Source organism: Poecilia mexicana, unplaced genomic scaffold, assembly GCF_051168715.1.
Source record: "Poecilia mexicana isolate PSO_F unplaced genomic scaffold, ASM5116871v1 scaffold_10, whole genome shotgun sequence".
In the NCBI taxonomy this organism is placed as follows: Eukaryota; Metazoa; Chordata; class Actinopteri; order Cyprinodontiformes; family Poeciliidae; genus Poecilia; species Poecilia mexicana.
Window position 1 is genome coordinate 29,216,946 of NW_028263379.1, and position 23,424 is coordinate 29,240,369.

A 23,424-nucleotide genomic window follows, 5' to 3' on the forward strand; every position below is an offset into this window, starting at 1 on the left:
AGATACAGTGTTTTACAAAGATATGCATACCCTTGAGCTTTTTCACATCTTATCACGTTGAGCCACAAACATCGACGCGTTGCGTTGGGATTTTATGCAATAGATCAGCAAACGGTAGTGCGTAGTTTTAAAGTGGGAAAGAGTGAAAGTGGTGACAAGTTTGCATTTTATTTGTTATCAGCCTGCAAGTTTTCCTCCTGGACTGTCCTGTGTACTGTATCCCATCCCCCACAGGATGATGCTCCCACTGCCATGCTCCACAGTGGGAATGTGGCAGCATCAACAGTTTTTCACGTTGTGTGTAAAGTCTCGTCTGATCAGGACGCCTCAATGTCCTGTAAGTTCACATCATTTGAGGGAAACTCCAAACATGACTTTTCAGGAGCTACTTCTCAGGTAAACGGTGGTTAAAAACATTTATTGAAGGGTTAATAGAGCAGCCATGTTGTGATGACTTCCTGAAGGCGGAGCTTCAGAAAGAGCAGCAGCTTCTTAAAGAGACAGAGGCTCAATTTCAGGTTGATAAATCATAAAGTGAGATTTATTTTAAGTCATATTTGAGCAGCATTTTCATAACAACTGAAGTTAGCATAATTATGTGATTGTGCTATGAAATAGCACCATGTGCCGGGAAAATACATAATACTGCCTTTTCAATGTCTGTATGTGACATTAATTACTTTTACTAGGATTGGTTTAATAATTTTACTTTCTTCTAAATAGTGTCGATTAATATGACAGTGTATACGGCCATGCTGAGAAATTTTTTTTAAAATTCAATTACAGGAACAAAGTAATAAAATTACATAATATTAGATACACCCGTACAAGAATAAAGTTAAAATAATACAAAATAAAGTCATAATATTACAACTTCATTCTCATAATAGTTTTACTTTATTGTCTTAATGTTATGACCATTCTCATAATTGTATTTTTTTAGATTTTGTTTTGTCTCAGTATGGCCCTAATACTCTGTCATAGATTAATAAATGGTGTAGAGTTTTTTTGTTAAATCCGTAGAGAAGGGAGAACAGACTGTAGAGCTAACAGATCTGAAAGGCCGTCCTCTCAACCGGTGTGACAAACAAACACCAGCCATTGTTCTGGCCGGAGGCCAAATACAGAAACACAAAATGCGGGCTGCGAATGAATTTGCCGTTTTCTTTGAGGAGACATGCATCTCTGGATGTGGATTATTTGACATTTGACATTTGGTAGAACGTGTGATGACGCCGACTGAATATCAATCACACAACAGCTGAAGTGTGCGTTTGCAAGAAACCATTAGCATGCAGCGCGAAGCAGTTGGAGCAGCATATGTGACTGACGAAGCTGCAGAAACTGTTGGAGAAGGATGATACTTTAGTTTTTTTTTTTTTTTTTTTTAATAAATCCGCCTCCTCTGCCTTTTGTGAATTCTTTCAGGATTCTAACCTGATTGCAGTTTTGGCTTCTTATTTGTACCAATTATATGGAACTTCCCTCCTGACATTAGTCACAGCAGTTTACACACCAATATGAACTGAACTATTAGCACACACACAGATAGATGGGTCTCCCTGCGTTGCTTGGGTTTGTTCCTGGTCGGTTATTTGCGTGCATGTGTTGCGTTGCTGCATGCGCTCCTCTCCGCCGCCTCGCGAGGCCCCACAGATCAGAGCGCCAAGGAAAGCAGATGAAAGCCAGGCGCAGTTGTTTCCATATCAGAGGAGCAGCTCTGGCGTGTGGACTAATCTCTTTCATGTACGTGGAGTGAGAAACGCACATCGGCATAAAAGACTCACGGGCCAGCAGCAGCGCTTACGTAAACAAGGGCTGCGCTTAATTCGCTCACATCCCGAAGCTTCCTCAACGACACACATAGGAAATGTCTCTCTCTCTCTCTTTCATGGCATTACTTAGGAAATAAAAACCTCAGCATGGTTCTATAGCTGAGCTGAAACATCCTGCAGATTATCTTTTCCTGGCTCTCACACAGGCAGCTATATAGACACAAACACACACACACACAAAGACACAAAAAGATGACTACACACTTTTTTTTTTTTTTCAAAAAACATCCAGCAGCACAAAATTTCCTTCTTTCCTTCCAGCCACTTTCCGCAACGCACACAGTAAGGGAATCATTTCAACGCTTGCAGATTTAGCCGTCTCTATTTATAGCCCGACTCCGTGTTTAATGACACATCCCACATTCTTACTGTAGCAACGACTGTTTTGGCTGGCGGAGGCTCTTCCCACCGCAGCCCGGGACGCTGTTCACTGTAAAAGCATGGCTGTTTTTTGTTTTTTTTTTCCCAGAGGTTAATCTCTGCGAGTCAGACGAGGCTGCTGTTCAGTGTTTCACCAAACACAATCCCACACCTGAGCATAATTGGTCTCACTCAGCCAAAAGAGGTCACCATTGTTCATTGTTTGCAGCTAAAGTGGTGATGTTGTGTTGCTGTGTCTGTAAAGGGAGACTGACGGAGCGAGACTGGAAATAGATGAACACTATGGCACAAAAACAGGCTTGCAGGTAAATGCTAGAGCTTTCTTTCATTATGAAAGTGAAACTTTTAGTTGTTTTGATTTTCATGGCAGATACCAGAAGAAGCTGCAGGCTTGGCACCGAGGATTCTTCTTATTGTCCGTGATGCAGAATTGATGTTAAAAGTCTCTAATTAACAAGTCCTGTCCTTAGATAAATTTGCTTTTCTTTAATTAGGGATTCACCGATCCTCTTTTTTCACTTCTGATACCGATATCTGGGGTTTAGTATGGCCTGATTCCGATCCAGGAAAACAAAGCTGAATTGACTTTAAATGTTTCTTAAAAAAAAAAAAAAAACAGACATAAATGAATTACAGATTCATTTGCTAACTCTGCCTCACTTAAACACACCTATAGCTTCACAAGCTTGATCAAACATGTAAAAGTAACAGAACTTTCATTTTTCAGTCAGTACAATCAGGAATAATAAAAATAATGTAAAAATAAATAACAAAGCATAGAATTAGACTGAATAGATCTGCACTTACTGTACGATGCTCAGTCTAGAAATTTTTTCAACATTTGGCCCAATTCAGATATTAATATCAAACAAATTGGTTTGTCTCTTATTTTTTTAAAACTTGAACAAGAGTGCTTAGCCTTTGATTCAGTTCATTTCTGTCTTCTTCTAATTCACCTTCAAGTGTAAGAGAGTAAAAGCTACAACAATTTCTGTTAATTATGAGACCATAGTCTCATAATATTAATGGAATAAAGACATGATGTTACCAGAAGAACATCTTAAAACTGAGGAAAAAGCTTGGATAATTATTTTTCATATTGGAGTTTTCATAAAATTACTACTTCATTCTCCTAATATTATAACTGTACTCTTGCAATATTGTGACTCTTATAATTTCAGAAAGACTCTTAGCCTGGCCTTTGTAGTTCATCGTAGAGTTGACCTGAATTCAAAGTCCAAATAAACAAAAGCTGTAAAACAAGATGGCGCCCCTGAGTACGCTGACATCAGTCTGAGCTATGGAAACCCGAAGAGACCAAAAATCCAGATATGTTTTTTTTTCTCCTTCCAAAATTAAATCCTCAAAAACCAAAAATTAGATTTATCACCCAAACCTAGTTCCTGCCCTCCATACTTTGACACACACCAAATGCCTCAGCATTGTTGCAGACCATAGTAAGCATCTCTTTTCTTCCTCCTAACTGACTTTAACCTTCAGTTAGCGGTCATGGTTGCTCTGATCATGGATATAATTACTCTTACATAAAGAAAAATGCATCTCATTGTAATTTTAGTAATGAATATCAACCCCTTTTTCACTCCCTGTTAAAAAGGTCACTGTACATTTTAGAAAAAGTCTTAATCACGTTAAATAGACAAAAAATAACTACATCAAAAAAAATTTATCAGCACCAATTTAATCCCATATATGTCTGTTTTCACTGGAAGCACAGGCAGGTGTCAGTGTATGATGGATATAACACAGATGGAGCCAAAAGCCCAAAAACGCTCAGCTTTTGAATCAAGCTTTCCATCATGGCGCTATTGTCTGGACATTTAATTCAAAAACCTTGTGTGAGGACGACTTTATCAGGCTGCTTATGATTTCCGTAACTTCTTCTGGTTAAGCAGGAGACTTTCCGAGTTGCCGCCTGCTGTGAAAATAGGCTGTCGTCGGGCAGGTCTATAAATTCTGCCGTCTGGTCTATTGTCAGTGAGTGACAAAGAGTCGGTGAGTCACGGCAGACTGACTTGTGACCAGAGCTCAGCAGCAAAAACCTCCACACGCTCCTTACAGGTCGCAAACGGACAGGAATCTTATTTTCACAAACTTTACTGCTTCGTTTATTTATGGTGGCAATTTGCATTCAGTGTGTTTTCAGTGAAAAGTGCTCTGATGAAATGATTCGCAACTACTTATAGTCAGTGAAGATAATGAAAATGGACTTGAGGAAAAACTGGATTTGTACTTACGATGCCCTAAATTGATGCATCACTTCAAGCTAAGAGGGATGTCTTCATGTGGACAGGGCCGCTGATTTCACTGTCACTCTGACTGAACTAGAAACACAGAATGATTTATTCCAAAGCAAATCATTCTTCTGCAAGGAAACACTTACACACTGCAAAAACAAAATCGTGCCAAGTATTTTTGGTCTAGTCTCTTGTACAAATATCGTAGTGCACCTGACATAAGACACAGCTAACTATGAGAAAGTTTTCAGCAAGATAGAGGAGATTAAGTCAATAATTCCTTGATGTTCTTAAAAAAGCTCTAGTTCCACTTTCAGATTATTTCACTAATAACAAGGGGAAACTGGCTTGTTATAAGTAAATTTATCTGCTAATGGAACTAGTACCTTTTCATCAATATCAATGAATTATTTTCCTAAATAAGCTCATATCTTGCTGAAAAATTACTTCTGATTTAGTTTCGTCTTATTTCAAGTGTGACGAGATATTTGCACTAGAACCTAGACCAAAAATACTCGGTAAGATTTTGTGTTTTTGCAGTGCTCACATTAGTCATCGTCTCTTGTCTCATTGGGTAGACTCACACAAAGCTTTAACTAACATCATTGACATAAATAATGGGATCAAAACATTCTCTAAGAGCAACTCCCCCCAGTGATCCAGCAGGAACTCAATAATCCATGTTTTTGTTATGTTGTGTTTTTTGTTCAGCGTGATGGAGCACTCTGTCATGAGGCAAAGCGATAGCTAAATGTCTTTGAATATAGGGTCAGTGGCCGTGAAAGTCCCACCAAGAACCTGATCAATCCTCAGCCAGTTGTCGAAAAATAATAAACTGAAATTGTTGCTTCCCCCAAGCACTGATGGAGTAAGACAAGTAAGCTCTCTCCTCTCACACCTGCAACCCGTTAGCTCATCAGCCCCAGTCTGTTGTACCAGAGATCACTGGCAGTATTTAAACTCCTCTCTCCCTCACTCACTCACTCTCCATTTGTTGCTTTCTGTCACTTTTTGTAAGCTCATGTTTATCATTTTGCCACTAAATAATTCACAGCCACACCAAGACTGTTTTATTTTGTTGAAATGAAGACAGAAATGGCTCCTTGGACTGAAAAGGTTGCAGACTTCAGAACTAGACCGTTCTAACGTACTTTGATTAAAACCCATTTGACTGTTACTCTGGCTGTATTTCTGGTCATCCTGATGGAACATGAAGGTCTTTTTTTGTGCTTTGCTTTTCGTAAAGGTCTAATTGACTGACTGAGCTGTGAAGAGAGATTGGAATCGAGTGGAATAGGGAATGTTAAAATAATGTTTGTTTTGTTTGGTGCATGTTTTATATTGTATCTCATTGATGTCAAGGGATTATTTCGCATGTGGCGTTTTATTAAAATATTGTTGGATTTAAAACAAAAATAATTAAATATTCTCAAATATTTGAAAAAACATCTTTTGGGGGGGGACCAACATGGAGCCATCTGCTAGATGTTTTCAAATTTTTTGTGATGGGGTACCAAAACTGTCTCCAGCTCAAGGGCCCTTATTAAGTTAAATCCGGCTCTGTAATAGATTGGATGTTTTCTGATATTGCTCATCCTCATTACTTACTTGGTTGGTGAGTTTTAATACAAATCCAGGCCAGTATTTTCTGATTGTGCCTCCAAACATGCAGAAACAGCTCAGTCTTATCCACAAGTCGGGACACCCCGCGCACACAGACCCGACCTGTTGGCCTCGAGTCTCGATATTTTAGCGCAGAGGAAGTTGTGCTGGCCCGGACACACAGGGCCATTGTAAAGCCACCACTAGGAACAGCGCAATCCGTCAGGAAAAAGTCTGTCCAGCCGGTCGCTCCGCCTCCAACATCCTCTCCTTTGTGAGGAGCCCACACCAACCAAGAAACTTCAAGGAAAACCTCTACAGTACGACCTCACCCCCCCGCCTCCTGCCGCTCGCCCGAACTAGCCAGCGCTAACCCTTCAGGCTGACCAGGAACAGTCAGCGTTTTTATCCTGGGATCCGGTCGGCGCTCAGCAGATCGTTTGCAGCTTGACGTTAAGCCCGCAAACCGGGACGATGCCCGTTTCCCCGGCCGCTGGAGGATGAGGGGGTCGGTCCGCAGCGCGCCTTCCCCCGCTCACGTCCAGGATCCGAGATGTGGAAGGAGGAATATGATGTTCACTTCGACTTCCTGCTGCAGCTCCTGTGAGTTTGGCGTCAAGATCTGTTTGATGGGTTTATAGTTGAGGGGAGGCGGCATTTAAAAAATAGGATGCCAAAAAAAAAAAAAAAAAGTGGAAATGAGTCAGTAGTTCTGCTAATATTTTACTGGGATCGCAGAGTAACCTTTGAACAAACATTTTTGGCTTTAATGAAGAAGCAACGATCCTGGTGTGTAACTAAGCTAATGTTTTATATAGAGCTTTTTATCCTGATTTATGAGGCTGAAAGACATGAAAGTATTTATCTCTACTAAGTCACTCAAGATTAGCTAAAGTAAGTTCTGATGAGCTGCAGGCTAAAATCTCCAAACACAAATCTCTGTATTTGTCGGGTCATTACTTAATTATTCAGATAAAAATCATTGCTAATCACATGTTTTCAGAGCCTCAGGTCCAAGATGTACTACTAATTTAAGAGTTAGCAAGAATGGTACTAAAGCATTCCATAAAATGATCAAATATTCTGTAATTTGTGTTTAAACTTTAAATTTCTTAGGAATACACCACATTTAATGCTACACCATCAGATTTAATCAGAGATAAGTTCAAAAAGAACGAAGAACGGTTTGTGAACAGCATTAACATTAGCAACTCTGTGTAAATCAGTCTGGAGGTGTTGCTTGTTTTGAATGTTGAGGTCCAGCATTGCAGCAGCGTTTCCACATAATTACATCTACAAGCTGCAACATATCACCTTCAATAACAAACGCACACTTGTCTTTTCCCACAATGCTTCTGGTTTCCTTATCAATCATTATTCACAGAAAAAAAAAGAAACCATTTGAATTGCGTAACTTGGCCAATTCCCTATTATTCAACATTATTTCCTTACACACACACACACACACACACACACACACACACCACCTTTTAAAAATGTCACGGTGACCACCATCCACCTCCCTCCCAGTCACGCCCACTCACACCTTGCCTTGATCTTCTAGGTGTGGGTACCGGCGGTACGCTGCAAAAGATTAGCATGTGAGTCACAGGCGTGCCTCTTCATGCTCTCTGACTCTGACACAGTCACACACGCGTGCAGACTGAGCGGCAGCCACGGTAGCTGAATACTCTTGGCCTCGGGGTACAGAATTGTGCTTTTAGATACACTAATGGCGCTGCTGTGTGCCACTTGGCCTTTGGCAACTCCAAGTGTCTGGTCTCGAAATCTGTGTGTGTGTGTGTGTGTGTGTGCGCGCGCGTCATGTTTACCCCATGACCGATATCAGTTTTGAATGATTTATGAGGTCTCTCTGAAGCTTGGGAATTAATATGGTCAGACAAGCGAGAGCAATTTCTACTGCAGGGACGGCTTAGCAGTGACCTCTTTTCATTGTGTTTGTGGTTCCTCCAGTGATCAGAGTCTGTAGCTGAGGCCCAATGAGTTGAAGGTGTTTCTGTGTCTCCATATGGAGTTTATATGAATTTAAAGACTAAATAAGCAGCAGTCCCTACAGGCTTTATGCTGCAGATTGAAGGGTCTCACTCTGTCGGCCTCCGCCCTGTTTCACGTGTTCCTGTGAGCCTCTCCACTGGGAGCATCACAGGAAGCGTTTAAGTCCCATCTCAAAATAAAATCAGATGACTTCTCCTCCACGCCAAAGAGCAGAGGGTTTTCTTTTTCTCTTTATTCAAACCTCTTGGAAACTCCCCACCCTGTCTCCAAGGCTGAGCTCACGCTCTCGGTTTCTACAGTCTCTATCCGCCATCTCGACACGGTTCGTGCGACTGATGCTTCGCCACGATAAGGCAGAGGAGTTTACATGAGGCAGCTCATCGCAATGCAGCTGTTTATGTTCCCTGGAGCTGTACTGATACGATAAATAACTTTTATTTAAGTCCTAAGAAGTAAATAGGTAGATGAAGAGCAACACTCAAGTGAAACCTTGCAAAGAGCGTCAACGTCCAGGCCCTTCATGAAGGATGTAGGTCAAGTGTCTAAATATACCGTTAGACTTTCTGTCCTGTTAAAACCACAAACTTTTGTGTGTGATGTCAGGATCTTATCTGAGATCCACGTTTGCAGTTGAACCATAACATTTTTGTTGCGATCCAACAGAAAAAATGTTACGCCAGTGACCGCAGTCTCTGACACCGGTACTTTCTGAAACCGGGAGTGAAACGTTTCTGTAGCACCCAGTACCGAGACGCGAAGGCGCAGAACGCATGGCTGTGGGACTCATTCGACATGTGGATGGGCGGATGGCAACAAAAACAATGGCGGCTAGCGTCATGCTGCTTAACCTGTTCAGCTTAGCACAATTTCTGATTAGGAATGAAAGCGAGACATGAGCATCTGGTTCATTTGAGACGGATTACTGTTTATCAGTGGAGGTGGGTGGGTCAGTCCACAGTATCAATGCTCTCATTACTTTAGATCACTCTAGCTTTTATTTATATATATATATATATATATATATATATAAACTGTGGAGTTCTCACTATTTAGACCAACATACTTTTTAGATTATTATGCAGAGACTCCTATTCTTCCAACCCAGAAAAGGAATTAGACCAGAGGATAATATTTATCTAGCAACCCTGAACAGGAGCATCTCGTTTATATACCTTGGATCAACATTATTAGATTTTTTTCCAACTCTACCTCCAAAAAGATTAGCCTTTTTTTCTGTCGTTAAAGTATTTGGTAGTGATTTGGAGGAATACACATTTATTTTATTTGTAGAACATAAATATATAGACGTTTGTGGTTTTAACGTATGAAAAAGTTCAACGTTTGCATCAGCACGTAAACAGAAGAAACATTCTCTGCCATCTTTATGTTTCTGTGTAACACTTCAGCCGTTGTTCTGCTAGGACAGGCTACTTAGCGTTAGCTGCTTCCATGGTAGCCATCTAATCAGCTGGTCTGTAATGTATTGAATTTGTCACGGTAATGAAATTTGGCTGATCAGATTAAGCAAGAGAAAAAACAACAACATCTGAGTCATCTGGTGAGAATGCCGGTAGTCATGCTCAAACAGGAAATGAGGAAACGCCAGTCAGATTAGTGGAGGTGAATAAATCTGTACGATTTGTCATAAATTGGTAAGCAAATGCCAAAACACTCTCTGTGGCATTGACGTTGAAATAAAGCGCTGTTAACACATAAGTGGGTAATCCAGAAGAAAGCTCCTGGGACACAAATCAAGTTGCTCGGTGCAGAAGCAATTTAAATAAGAGCATTTTTCAAACTGGCAATCAAACACAAACACGGTTTATTAAAATGTCCCTGAAAAGGCTCATTCACTTCCTGGTTGACTCGGCAGTGAAGCACTTTGCAGAGTAACGTGTGTAATGCTCTCAAACTGCAGCTCAACATCAATTAGGTAGGTCATAAATAAACAAGCGGGGCACTAATTAATACTTGCACATTGATTCTCTGTTTACTTGACAACAGCCTAACAACTGTGTACAGTATGAGACCGACCCATAAACGGTTATTTGGACTGAGCTGCTTAGCCTCTCTAGTGTTTTAGTTTACAACAGTACATGGTTATTGTAACGCAGGACGGGACGTCAGAAACGGTGTTGGTAGATTTTCTTTTTTTCATGCTTTGTTTTCCAGGAGCTTTCAAATGTGTTTGTTGTGTTTAAAACGAACCTTGACAATTAACAGGTGCCATTGAAACCCAGCGGAGCAGAAAGGAACTTAAGATGGAGATGTTTTTATAATTCATCCTCATTCAGCCGTTTGCTGGAACGATTATATTGTCTAAATTATGATTTATTGCTAAAAAAAAAAACCCCAAAAGGTCTGTCATCTTGTGGAACTGTCATGTTGTTGCAAGCAAACGTGTTTATTTATAGTTTTCCTGCTCGTTTGTGTTTGTTTTCCTGTCGTCTTGGCTTTTACGGGATTGGACATTTTGATTTTCACTTCGCCAAACAGTTGGGGAAAATCACAAATTGAACGGCTGAATAGTTTTTGACTTTGAGCGTCACCCTTAAGGACAGTTTCATGGGAGTTTCTGAAGTCAGCATGAGCGTATACGTCTTGTTGCCACCTACGACTGCAAAGCTGCTGCTGCTGTTTTCACCTTGCGGTTTCTTGGCACAAACCTGTGTGCGTGTGCGTGTGCGTGTGTGTGTGTGTGTGTGTGTGTGTTCCTGCTGTAACAGGAGATTCACAAAAAAAGTAGTTTAGAGTCGCTGGTTCAGAAACCTGGCAGGTGTCTGACGTTATCAGGAAAGCTTTGTGACAGTCAGACTTTACAGTTGTGCAGCTAGCATCACAGCTAAGGTCAAGTGTTAGAATGTCTCCCCTCCAACCTAAGGATGCTTTGCCGCTGGAGGTGGATGGATCTGTGCACCTGTGGTTTCCTGCGCTTTATGACACGCTACCCCCGATCAGCGTCAGCCCAGAACCGGAGGAAAAGGCATAGAACAAATCTGAGAGCCGAGGTAAAAAACTGTTTCTTTTCGTCCCGTTCATTAACTTGAGCTCTTGCATCTGTTGTGCGTGTGTGTGTGTGTGTGTGTGTGTCTGTCTGTCTGTGTGTGTCTGTGTGCGTATGTTCTCTTTCCCAGCGATGCCAACCTGTCAGACGTGCCGTCTGACTTGGAGGAGTGCGATCTGGGCAGTCTGGAGCGCGGCAGCACCGACACTCTGGCCAATGGCTGCCGAGTCGACAGCGAGGCCGCCAAGAGGCTGGCCAAGCGCCTGTATCACCTGGACGGCTTCAAGCGCTGCGACGTCGCCAGACACCTGGGCAAAAAGTGAGTCAGTATGACGCATGAGCAGATAGTAACCAAAACACTGAACTCAAGTAAGAGTAGCACTGCTTCAACATGGCTTTACGCAAGTTAAAGTAAAAACTTTAAAGTAAGTTAAAGTAAAGTAAGAGTAGCGATACTTCATATCAATTAATCACTCAATCAAACTTTATTTGCGTAGCACGTTTCAGCAACAAGTCAGTTCAAAGTGCTTTACATAATAAAAACACAGAAATCAACAACATTTTCCCAAGTGCTGTCTGTACACATAAAAAAATTACTCAAGTAAATGTAACTCGTTTCTCTGCAAATAAATCGGCAAACTTTCCTTCTGAAAGAGAAACGTGTTTTTTTGGGGAGTTTGAGTAAAACCCCTGAATGATTTTTTTGAAAGTGTTTGTATATGTTGTGACATACACAATGGCAACAAGGGACAAGCTAAAATACCCGGGTATAATGAAACAAACTATAAAGAAATGATAAAAAAGCAGAAAATAGCTGAAGCTACAAGTCCAAACACCTATGGATCATAACGGCTCATGTTGTTGAAGGAAATACAAAAGAAGCTCCATTTACAATTTGCCACAAGTCGTGTAGGAAACAGCAACATGAAGAACAAAGTGCTTTTGTAGGGTAGGTGAGACCAAAGTTTAGCTTTTTGGCCAGCTCACAAAAAACTGCATGTAATGAAAAACTAACACTGCACATCAACAGAACAAGAAGAAAAAAACAGTTTCCATTCTGACGAGACTTTAATGATCTTGGATTCATGCATTCATTCCAGCTCTCATTTCACAGATCAGTACCACATTGTGTTGATCTGTTCAATAAAATCCTAATAGAAAACACGTAGAATCTTGTGGTTACGAAGTGGAAAAACTTCAAGAGATTTGAATGTTTTTATAAGAGGCTGCATCCTCTGGTGTCACGTTGACCTACTGATGCTGATTATTTCTCTCTCTCTCTCTGCAGCAACGAGTTCAGTCAGCTGGTGGCTTCAGAGTACCTGAGTTACTTTGATTTCTCTGGCCTGTCCCTCGACCGAGCCCTGAGGTAACGCTTACTCAGCAAATTTTAGAGGCAAATGGATGACAGAAGATCTTCACACACGCGCGCACACACATACGCGCGCACACACACATACGTTAGTTCTGAGCTAATCAACTTGACAGTGTTGACGTCGATTATCCTGTGCAACTTACGGTACATTAGGGCTGCAGCTGATGATTATTTTAGCAATTGACTAATCTATCAATTATTCTAATGATTAATCAATTATACTGTTGATTAATCAGTTAATCGGATAAAAAATTTTTTGGCTCATTTTACATATTTTTCATGTAGCCACCTATGCGTTTTTCTACACAATACTAGAAATGCATTAAGATGAAAATAGTATTGCTTTGTTAGAGAGTTTGAATCAGGTGAAGCTACTTGAGGAGTTTTGGCTAAAACATATTTACAGACAAAGATTTATTTGTTTTTTACCCTCAATGCAAAATGTATATTTTGTACAGCTTTGACTTAATTACTGCTTTGAATGTGCTTCTTTTTTTAACCGATTGATTACTAAAGTCGTTGACGATCGTTTTAGTAATTGATTAATCGCAATTAATCCGATTAATCGTTTCAGCCCTACAGCATATCAGACATGACATAGGGTTTTCAGCTCATGGTAACAGCGGTTGTAGTTCTCATTATTGAAATTAGAACAGATTAACATCAGTTCTTGTTTCATTGGACTGTTTTTGTGTTACAGAAACTTCTTAAAGGCCTTTCCACTGATGGGAGAAACTCAGGAAAGAGAGCGGGTCCTCGTCCATTTCTCCAGACGTTACTGTCACTGCAACCCACTGACGCCCACCTCTGAAGGTTTGACTCAACCCGCCTCATTAAACACGTTCAGGATTTGCCTTATTTTACTTAAAGAGCAATTTGGCTCACTTCGATCCCTCCGACATCGACCTTCTTCTTCGTCTTTTTGCAGATGGAGCCCACACATTGACCTGCGCGCTAATGCTACTCAACACTGATCTACATGGACATGTACGCACCGTCGTCTTCCCGCCTCTACGTTTTTGCTGATTTCTAATTTATAAAGTCTTCTGTAAACATGATGCAAAATATCTGAGATGACTTACCGTCAGGACGGCACGTCTGTGACGCGTTTTCTGCATTTCTTTTTTTTTTTCTACCCGTCTGTCCTTTTTGCTGTTTCACTCTCTCCTCGGCCTACTTTATGACCTGCTTATGTCTCGTCTAATGGAACCGTCTCCTGTGTGCGGTGTGAAAACTGGAGCGCTGTCAGTTCACAGTTTGCCTCTCCTTGGCCCTGCTCTTCACTTCACTTCTACCCTCACTAGCAATATTAACTAATATCCTCTCTGTCTTTTCAATTCCCTTTTCTCCTTTTCAAACCCTTCCCCCTGCTAACCAAATCTGGCCCCTGGTCTCTCTCTGCCCCTGCAGGTGGTGAGTATGCTTACCAACTAAGAGTCTCCCTGTAGACGCGTTGCCCTCCTTTTACCAGCTGAAACGGCACAGCTCACATTTGTTTTTTGTCCCCCAGTACAGATGTGTGAAAAGCAATAAAATAAGTTTTTCTTTTATTGAATTTTTGTCTTGAAATAAGACAAAACTAACCTGCAAGTAACTTTCCAGCAAAATATAAGAGCCAATAATTCCTTAATATCAATGAAAAACTACTATTATTTCATTAATATTTTGGAAAAAATGTCTTATAATAAGTGAAATAATTTGAACAAGCCCTTTTCTTCCTGAAAAGTTACTTGGAAGTTAGTTATGTCTTATTTCAAGTGTACTAAGATATTAAACTAGAAGCTAAACCAAAAATACTTGGTGATATTTTGGGGTTTTTTTGCAGAACAGACCAGAAGCTGGTAAACTATAGACACACACATCTAAACTTGAGAAAATCCAAACCCAGCATGAGATGGGGGAAAGACCAAAACATTAAGAAAACACATATTAGCTATACTAGCCAAAATAAAACAGGAAGCTGCAAATAAAAAGCTAAAGACGACTGTAAATGAAAGAAACGTGGCTACATAATAGAACAAAGTCCAACACATGATGGTGACAGAGGACAGTCCACAAAGACTGGACTCTGACACTATTTACGCTAAATATGCACAGTGAGGACATTTTTGGCATTACCGTTGGAGAACCACGTATCCATAGCCACCATTTGATGCCATGTAGAAAAGAGAGTGAGGTTCAAATATTCATCGATCACAAGTGAGGACTTTGCTAACCTTCACTGGAGCTTGTGAAATATGAGGCAAAGTGTTGTCCTGCTGGTGAATTTAAAGTTTTAGCAGAAGGGATTCAAAACTGGTCATTTAGTTTTGCTTTTATTAACTTGCTTTTTCCCCACTAAAATAAATCTGGTCAAATCAAAAGTTAAATTTTCTAAAATGCTCAGAGATTATACTACAGTAACAACAGATGAATATATTTTTTGCAGACGTTGCATTAAAGTGAAATATTTTAAAACTTCATAGCTTACAGCGAAGCCTATAATTAAACATACCCATGTTGGAATTAGTAGCTTTATTTTTAAATTTGACAAACAAGTTATCTTACTTATTGCATTTTACCAATAAACCAGAGTGCTAGTTATTGTAATAACTAAATACCTAAAACTGAGTTTGAATCCATTCAAATCTCATAACAATTTCTTTAAAAACAGTAGCATTGTTACCTGGTATTTATTTTATCATTTGTATTCATTCAGATAGTTTGACTGCAGTTACAAACAGCTCTCTCTCTCTTTTATCCTACACTAATGTTGGACCGTAATTACTTGCCAACACTTCCTCTGCGGTAGGTAGCTGCTAGCTAACCTCTTATGAAAGCAGAGGCGCTGCTGAACTCTAGCAGCTTAACACTGCCACCCAGTGGGAGAGCTGTGAAACTGCAACCAAGTGAAAGAAAAAAAATGAACCACAGGAAATGCATCATCTTTACATTTTCACATATATTCCCACTGACAAAACTTTATTGACTCAAGCTGCTATGTTGCTTTTCCTCCTGTCCTCAGAACATTGGGAAGAAAATGTCTTGCCAGCAGTTTATTAGTAACCTAGATGGCCTCAACAACGACAATGACTTCCCTAAAGAATTATTAAAGGTACAACAAACTTTTATTTCCCATTATTTCTTATTATATTTCCCACCAGAACTGAAACTGAAACAAGCGGAGATGAAAATGGATTTATTTTCCTCCTGTCTGTGTCACAGGTCTTGTATAACTCAATCAAGAATGAAAAGCTGGAGTGGGCAATGTGAGTTCACCTTTTAGAAGTATTTTTTGGAATGTGTAAGCTAATTTTAATTTTTTATTTTTTGCTTCTTGGTGTTTTTTTTATCTCAATGTGTGTGTGTGTACACGCAGTGAGGAGGAGGAGCTCAGGAAGAGTCTGTCAGAATTAGTGGAGGACCAGTGTGAGGGCGGGAGCAAGCGTGTTGCTAGGGTGACGGACGGCACTAACCCCTTCATCGCCATTCCCGTTCAGCTGAATGCCGTCACCTACAAACACGGGGTGCTGACGCGCAAGAGCGACGCCGACATGGACGGCAAAAGAAGTGAGCGCCCACGAGCCGACCGGCGAACCGATAAAACATCTACATCCACTGACTGTTCAGTGAAACTGGTTTTTACTCTAGTTTGTTTCTCTTCCAGCTCCGAAGGGGCGGCGAGGCTGGAAAAAGTTCTACGCGGTCCTAAAGGGGATGATCTTGTATCTCCAGAAGGTACCAGATCTCTTCCTCTGCTCCGTTGCCATAGAAACACATCCACCACCGCAGCGACAGCCGTGCTGGATGCTGCGAGCTGCTGCGGGGTGTGTGTGTGTGTGTGTGCGTGTGTGTGTGTGTGTGTGTGTGTGTGTGTGTGTGTGTGTGTGTGTGGTAGAAAATGTGTTGAGAGGCGTGGTGTGTGTATGTCTCCCTCTGCTGGCTGGAAAGCTGCACTGACCACATGTTCAGTTGTTTGACTTCCAAGTAAAGCCGGTAGATTTACTTTACAAAAAAAACTCAAACTGATTTTCCTTTTCTTGTTTTTCAACAGGATGAGTACAGACCGGACAGTGACATTTCCGAGGCGGACCTGAAGAACGCCGTGAGGATTCATCACGCTCTGGCCACTCGTGCCACCGACTACAGCAAGAAGCCCCATGTGCTGAAACTGAAAACTTCAGACTGGAGAGTGTTTCTGCTGCAGGCCCCGTAAGGAACAACTCAGACAGGAAACTAACACATCTGCAGGGATTAATGTGTTGATATTAATGAATGTTTAAATAGTTAACACCAGATCAGAGGAGTTGTTTTAGAGATCTGATGGTGATATCTGTATCGGTCCTGATATTTAAAAAGTTCTAGTTCGGTTGTCGACGACAATGTGCCTAATAAGGGCAGATCTATTCAGTCTAATTGTATGCTTTGTGCTCTGAGCGACATCATCATTTACTAGTTATTTTTACGTTATATTTGGAATCCTTAATTGAACTTTCTAAACCATTTGAAAGAAAGTTTGATGCTTTTTATTTTTACATGTTTGACCAAAATAGACAACCTGTTGTTTCACTTTCTTTATTTATTTTACATTGTCTAGCTGAACAAATTAAAGTCGTTTTTAAATATTTGACAAAACTTATTAATTTTTTTTTTTAATCAGTGCATTTATGTCTGCTTTAAAAAAAGAAAGTCAGCTCAGCTGTTTTTCTGTATCGGATCTGTATCAGCTGATATTAAACCTCAGATATCGACATCGGAACTGAAAAAAGTAGATCGGTCCACCCTTAGTTTTTTTTGTTGTTTTTTTTGTCTGAGAAAAAGCTTCTAAAATCTGGTGCTGCTGATCAAATGCTGGTCGGGTCGTTTTTATTCTCCGTTCTCTCTGCAGGAGTGAGGAGGAGATGCTGTCCTGGATCTTCCGGATAAACCTGGTGGCGGCGCTGTTCTCCGCCCCGGCTTTTCCCGCCGCAATCGGATCCATGAAGAAATTCTGCCGGCCCATCCTGCCGTCCTCGTCCACCAGACTGAACCAGGTACATAGTAGCTACTTTGTTTGAAACACAGCTTTCAGCAGCTAATTCCTGAGTGATTTTTTTTTGTTTGTTTGTTTTTTCGGGCCGTCTTTGGTTGGTACAGGAGGAGCAGCTGCTGAGTCACGAGAACAAGCTGAAGAAGACGAGTTTGGAGCTGGAGGAGCACAGGAAGCTGCAGCCGTCGGGCGACCCGAAGGGCCGCGACTGGGAGGAGTACCGGCTCAAAGAGCACTACCTCACGTACGAGGTAGCGACTTCCTGCAGCGCTCATCCATGTTTGATCAGCTTCAGCAAACAGGAACCACTGAGATTTCTATTATTTGATCAGCAACAATCCCGGGTTATCCGGAGCGCCTTGAAAAATTTATTGGTTTAACATTTTGTCATCCGTTAGCCACAAACTTCAATTAGTTTTAGGTCATAGATCAACAATAAGTGGCACACGACTGGGAAGAGGAAGAAAAATAACATAATTTTCAACCTTAAATAGAAACAAAATGAATTTAAAAGAAATAAATCTAACAGTGTGTCCTCCCGGGTCGGTACTATGCAGAACCGTGTTTTGCTTTAATTACAGCTACAACATATTTCTTTACACATAAATAGAATGTCTAAACCGTTCCGTTGTAGATCTGGATGTCCACATGTTTCAGGACAAGTGTTTTTGTTTTTTTAGGGGTTTTTAGTTTAACCAATTTGATAAAAAAAAAATGGACTTTTTTAACCCTGCTTTAAACTGAACATCTTTCTCCCTTTCCATTTTCTGGGCATTTCAAGCAATTTAATAGCATCATAAATTTTTCATTTTTTTGCTCCGATTCATATTTTTTGAAGGTCAGTTTTGTTTGCAGACATCCTGATCCATTTTATTTATGGTTTCAGTCGTGTGTGTGGATCTAAGTTTTGTTTGATTGTTGTGTTTTATTCATCTCGGATGTTAAAGTATTGTCCAGTTTTAGTGTTAAAATTCTTTACAAAATTAAAATTTATTGGTCTTAGAGAGGGGAAACTTGCATTATTAAGCCGTTATCAATACATCAGTTGAAAATGGTCTCAAAACAATAAGATTATCGTTTATCATCGCAATAAGTACTGAGGTAATTTATTTTCCAGCAGAATCTACCATGTTATGACCTTCATGATGCTGTTTTATTCTCTTAAACGTCTGATTTCTAAACAGATTATTTGTCTATTATACTACTACTAAGCTACTGTAGCTTTAAGTTGAGTGATTCTGATCGTTTCTCCCCCTGCCCTGTCTCTGAGCAGAAGACTCGCTACGAGACGTACGTCAGCCTCCTGCAGGCCAAAATCCGCGCCGAGACGGACGACCTGGAGAAGATCGAGGCCAGCGTTCTCGGCGGGATGATGTCGGACGCTACCCTGGCGGGTCGAGAGTGCCTCCTGCGGAAGACGCGCTCCTCCCCGTCCATCAGCCTGTCCCACTCCGGCCAGAACGGGAGGCTCCCCGGATGCACTGTTTAGTCACTCGCCCGTTGCGTTTTGTGGCTCCTCGGATCTTCCCCTCCCCTTCCCGCCGTCCTCCCGGCGAACCGCCCCGCTCCCTCCCAGATGTTATTAAACCTGATGAATATCCTGACCTTGAGCAATAGTTGAGGGAAGCTGCTGAACCCTTTGTTCTCTCAGCTCCTGTGGTCGCACATTCGGAGCGATCCAAACTGTGATCTCTGCTTCGACGCAGCACCGTCAGTATTACTTTTTATCATCTCAGAGTCAGGCAGTTGTCTAGTCGAAGTGCCATTAGCTCGGAGAAGAACTTCAAGTGGTTTGAGTAAGTCGGAAAGCAAGTCGGAACCGTCTGGTTTTTCTTTCCTGACCTTGTGCTTCGGTCCTGAAGTGAGTCGGTGGGTGTAGCGAGGCAGGCGCCGTGCTGCTGTAGCATTGGGCCGTTTTCACTCATCTGGACTCATCCAGGCACGTGTAGCAAATGGACCTACAGTATGAGGAGAGAGTGTAGTATTAACTCAGAAGGATAAAGTCCCTAATTATCATATTTATTTATTTATTTGACTTTATTTAGCCCAGAGAAGGCTTGTCATCCTGTTTCCAGAAGGTTTTTTTTTTTTTTTTTTTTTGCATGTCTCTTTGGAGGATGTAAAATGGGTAAAACTGTTCCTAGTGAGCTGCTGGAGGTTTAGTGCCTTACTGAAGGGCACCTTGGCTCAGAGAGATCAAACGACTGCTTAAACCGCCCAAAACACTAACATTTGTTTCATATTTTTCACATTTTCAGGAAACAAAAGCGGGTTTCGAGAAGTGCTGGTCAGATAGAAAGACCCTCTGAACTATTGTCTGCGTTATCCTCTCACTGCTGCGTTTCTGTCCCAACTGAACAGAAACAAGTCTGCAACGCTCTTGAATTTTTTTAGCATTTTGTCGCATCGCAAACTTCAGCGCAGGTCGTCGGTATCGCCTCTGACAAATTACGACGCGTTTTGTGCATATTTGGGAATAGGGCGGTAAACGATGTTCTGAAATCTAATTTTTCTTCTTTTTTTTTTTTTTTTACCTACTCGACAATAAACTAACCATGAAGTATTTTTAGCTAAATAAAATTTTATTCACTTATTTATTTTGTAGAAACCGGATTATAGATACTTGAAATTGTTTTGGGGCATATTGTTAGAAGAAAGTTACGCTACGTTACGCTTAATATTTTTGGACTCTCTATTTTGGACTCTATTGAGGAAAACAGGAAAAATATTTCGTCCATTCCCAGCAATAAAAACAGGATGTAGGTCAGTCTGCATCTGAAAACAGTTGCTGTATTCAGCCAAGTTTTAATACAGCAATTAAAAACAGTGGTGGATTTAGAGAACAACGAGAAGAGACGCTCCTAGTTACCAAGACGACAGAGAAACCAGAAAGCTTCGTGTAGCGTCTAACACTTTTGTAAGCAGATTTTAATTTAAAAGTGGTAGTTTTGTTGTAATTTACCTCCAATTGTGGTTGCACAAAATTGATTGGCCACATAAAACTCCAATTAAACACGTTTAGGTTTGTTGCTGTGACGTGACAAAATGTGGAAAAGTTCAAGAGATGGAAACTCTTTGGCTTGGTGATGCAACAGAATATGTCTGGCTGTTACAAGAGCAGGACAGGAAGGTGTGGGCGATGCAGGATATGTTGGTCGTGGTGTGTGAATGTGTTCCAGTTTGGGATATTGAAGCTAAAAGCAGCTGAAGGATTTTAAACAAATTTAAATACCCGGGTCTCGTTGTCCTACAACGAGCTGATTGAGCGTGTTTGGCTTCCCGCCGGCACAATCAGGCCTGGGTCTCTCCAAAGCCTTTATCTTTGAGTCTGAACATGCACTATCACCCCCTCGGATCCATCACCCGTCACATGGGGCCGTCATAACTTTCTCTGGCCTGTTTCCAGTATCCAGCACCGACTGAAGCTGATGTCTCACTTCGGGGAAACGAAAACTGGCCGATTTGTAGAGCGGAGCAGCAGGACTGCTCCGGTTTCGTGTTTCTAAGTCGATAAGCCCGTCGGTATCTGGCAACCGGTGGCCATCAAAACATTTTTCCTGTTGGTGTGAAGCGACTTCTAGGAAAAAGGGACCAGTTTAAGTTTCTTAGTAGAGACCAAGAACAGGCAAAGCAGATCTACGGCTCATGTGTTTTTTGTTTTTTTTCTCCCAAACCAAGAGACAAAAAGCAACCCAATGGACCTGAATTTCCTGGAAGAAGACGACTGTGGTTGGAACAGGAGATGCGCTAGTACATCTGTTTGTGAGCACCTTAATTGACTGAGCCTGAGCTCCCCCAATCACACACAAACATGTCCACCCCCCCAACTTAACTGTTTATGACACAACTGTAGACCAGTAACTTCGGTATCCGCTCACTTGACCCTGATGCGTTTTTTGATCACGTTGGAAACGCTGACCGTACGATATGGACGCCTCCGCCGCTTTGGAGGACCAGGTTTGGCTTAGTCCGGAATCCTCGTTTGGGACTTTGGCTGGAATAACCTGGATTCTCTTTCAGACTCAAAACAAATAAGCCGCTGAAGAAGAGCCGTGTGTCCGAAGCAAGAACTACCCGTTTTTAAAGCCGTTTGGATAAAAAGAGCCGCTTCGTTACAGGGAGGCTTCCCTGGCGTAGTCCCTTTGTCTGGCTGTCGTGCTAACCTTCGATTCCTCGTGTTCTAGGTTCTAGGTTAGGCCTGTGCTGTAAAATAAGGTTGTGACAAAATAAAAAGTGGATTGTTTTTGTTTTATTTAAAGAAAAAAAAAACCTGACAACTTTGGCGTATTGGTGCCAGAATTTGATCTGTCTTTTTTTCTTTTTTTTTTCTTTTTTTTTTTGTTTCGTTTGTATATTTGAACTTTTTGACAGAATGCGCATACTATGTAAAGGACATATTTACTGAATATTTAGTCTGTGCTTCATAAAGTAAGCTTTTATACAGACGACTGGGCCTTGACTTTATTACTGCCAACACAGAGCAAAGCAGATTATTAGATTACTGAAATACGTTTAGGATTTATTAGAATCTGATTTGTTTTATCGTGGAGGAAACGATGTGAGAATTGGTAAGTAGTTGAATCATGGTTACGCACAAAAATAATACATTATATGGGATATAAGTTAAAAATTTGACAGAATTTTTTTATTTTTTTTAGTTTTAGATTTAAAATGAATACTAGGATATTTCTTTTAAATTTGAAGCAAAATATTCTCTCCTTATATTTAAAGCTGCTCGTCGGACATTGACATATCAAATCTATTCACTTCACTTTGGAAATAGTTTCACATAGTTCATACATATAGCAGTGTATTTAAAATATATTTCAACAGATTTACAAACAATTGTAAAGTAATTCCACACAATATAATTCAGAGAATTTGTAATCACTTTCCTCAAAGATTCAAAGGGGAATATGTAAATATTTCAGCAATACTCAGCCTCTTTGAAACTGTTACATGCATATAAGAAAATCCATAACGTCAAAGTTGTGCACCCAAAGTTATGTTTAAAACAATAACAGCAGTCCAACATCACTGCTTTATTTTATTTTTTTTATTTTATTTTGTTTTCTAAAAATTTAATTTCCACAAAGTGATTAATTTACTAGTCGGTGCAGAAGAGTAATGGAAAACTAAACGACATGCTGTTTCTGTGTAACTGAATCATTAATCAAGCGGAGCGTGTTCACGACAGCAGCATGGGGTTCAATCAGGGAATCACTCATTTTGTGAAAAAATGTGGGTTGAAACAGGTGTTTTTAATTATTATTTAATACCTTTAATTTCGCAAATCTAAATGCTGGTTATAGAGAGTCTGTAAGGCTCGCTCTAAATAATGTTCAGTGAACACTGGACGCTGATTAAAAAGTTAATTGGAGAGAGGAAAACATACAGTTGAAGCACAAAGATTATATAAAATGCTTTAAAATGAAAGTCACAGGGACTTCAAGGGAAATAGAAAACTATCAAAGAAGAGCCAAAACAGTAAAGACTTGGCTGACAGTCGTCTCCAAGGTAATCAGGGAAACGTCTGCAGCTGCCTGTGAGTGTTGACCTCCCCCATTTATCGCTTACCAGGGATGATGGTGGCAGGTTGGTTCTGGAACAACCATATGCAGCCAGCATATCTGGACCTTAATCCACTGCGAAACAAATGGGTTGACATCAGAGAATCCCACCGAGTATGCTACATCAAGTGGACAGTCCAAGTTGCTCTGGTTCTTTCTCAGAGCTGAAATTGTAATAAACGAGCTATGTTCTCCCTCTTTTTGTTTTTTTAAAATAGTCTTTTAAAAACTTGTTTTCCCTTAACAGCTTTAAAGTTCGGCTCCTAAATTTGAAAGAAAGTTTGACTCTTAAAATGAGCTTCTTCCAGAATAATTCCAGAGTTTAGTAAGATTTCCCCCAGAAAATAACTAAAACAGAGGAAGAAGAGTAGAAAATAG

At 40.6% G+C, this 23,424-nt stretch overlaps 1 protein-coding gene across 2 annotated transcripts in view; it reads left to right on the forward strand.

Moving 5' to 3' along the window:
* Window positions 1–21,922, forward strand: part of psd2 (pleckstrin and Sec7 domain containing 2) — a 45,454-nt gene extending 23,532 nt beyond the window's left edge. Inside the window, exons 1-13 of one of the 2 annotated variants that reach the window (XM_088009783.1) lie at window positions 5,676–6,676; window positions 11,224–11,412; window positions 12,382–12,462; window positions 13,169–13,281; window positions 13,397–13,455; window positions 15,473–15,562; window positions 15,673–15,716; window positions 15,827–16,017; window positions 16,115–16,185; window positions 16,502–16,659; window positions 17,336–17,480; window positions 17,584–17,727; window positions 18,750–21,922. In XM_088009783.1, coding sequence (XP_087865909.1) covers window positions 6,627–6,676; window positions 11,224–11,412; window positions 12,382–12,462; window positions 13,169–13,281; window positions 13,397–13,455; window positions 15,473–15,562; window positions 15,673–15,716; window positions 15,827–16,017; window positions 16,115–16,185; window positions 16,502–16,659; window positions 17,336–17,480; window positions 17,584–17,727; window positions 18,750–18,965 — 1,551 coding nt within the window. In that variant the 5' untranslated portion in view covers window positions 5,676–6,626 and the 3' untranslated portion in view covers window positions 18,966–21,922. Of the gene's footprint in view, window positions 1–5,675; window positions 6,677–11,223; window positions 11,413–12,381; window positions 12,463–13,168; window positions 13,282–13,396; window positions 13,456–15,472; window positions 15,563–15,672; window positions 15,717–15,826; window positions 16,018–16,114; window positions 16,186–16,501; window positions 16,660–17,335; window positions 17,481–17,583; window positions 17,728–18,749 lie in introns of those variants that run through there. The other variant, XM_014993165.2, reaches the window with a different exon arrangement.
* Window positions 21,923–23,424: the final 1,502 nt, after the last annotated feature.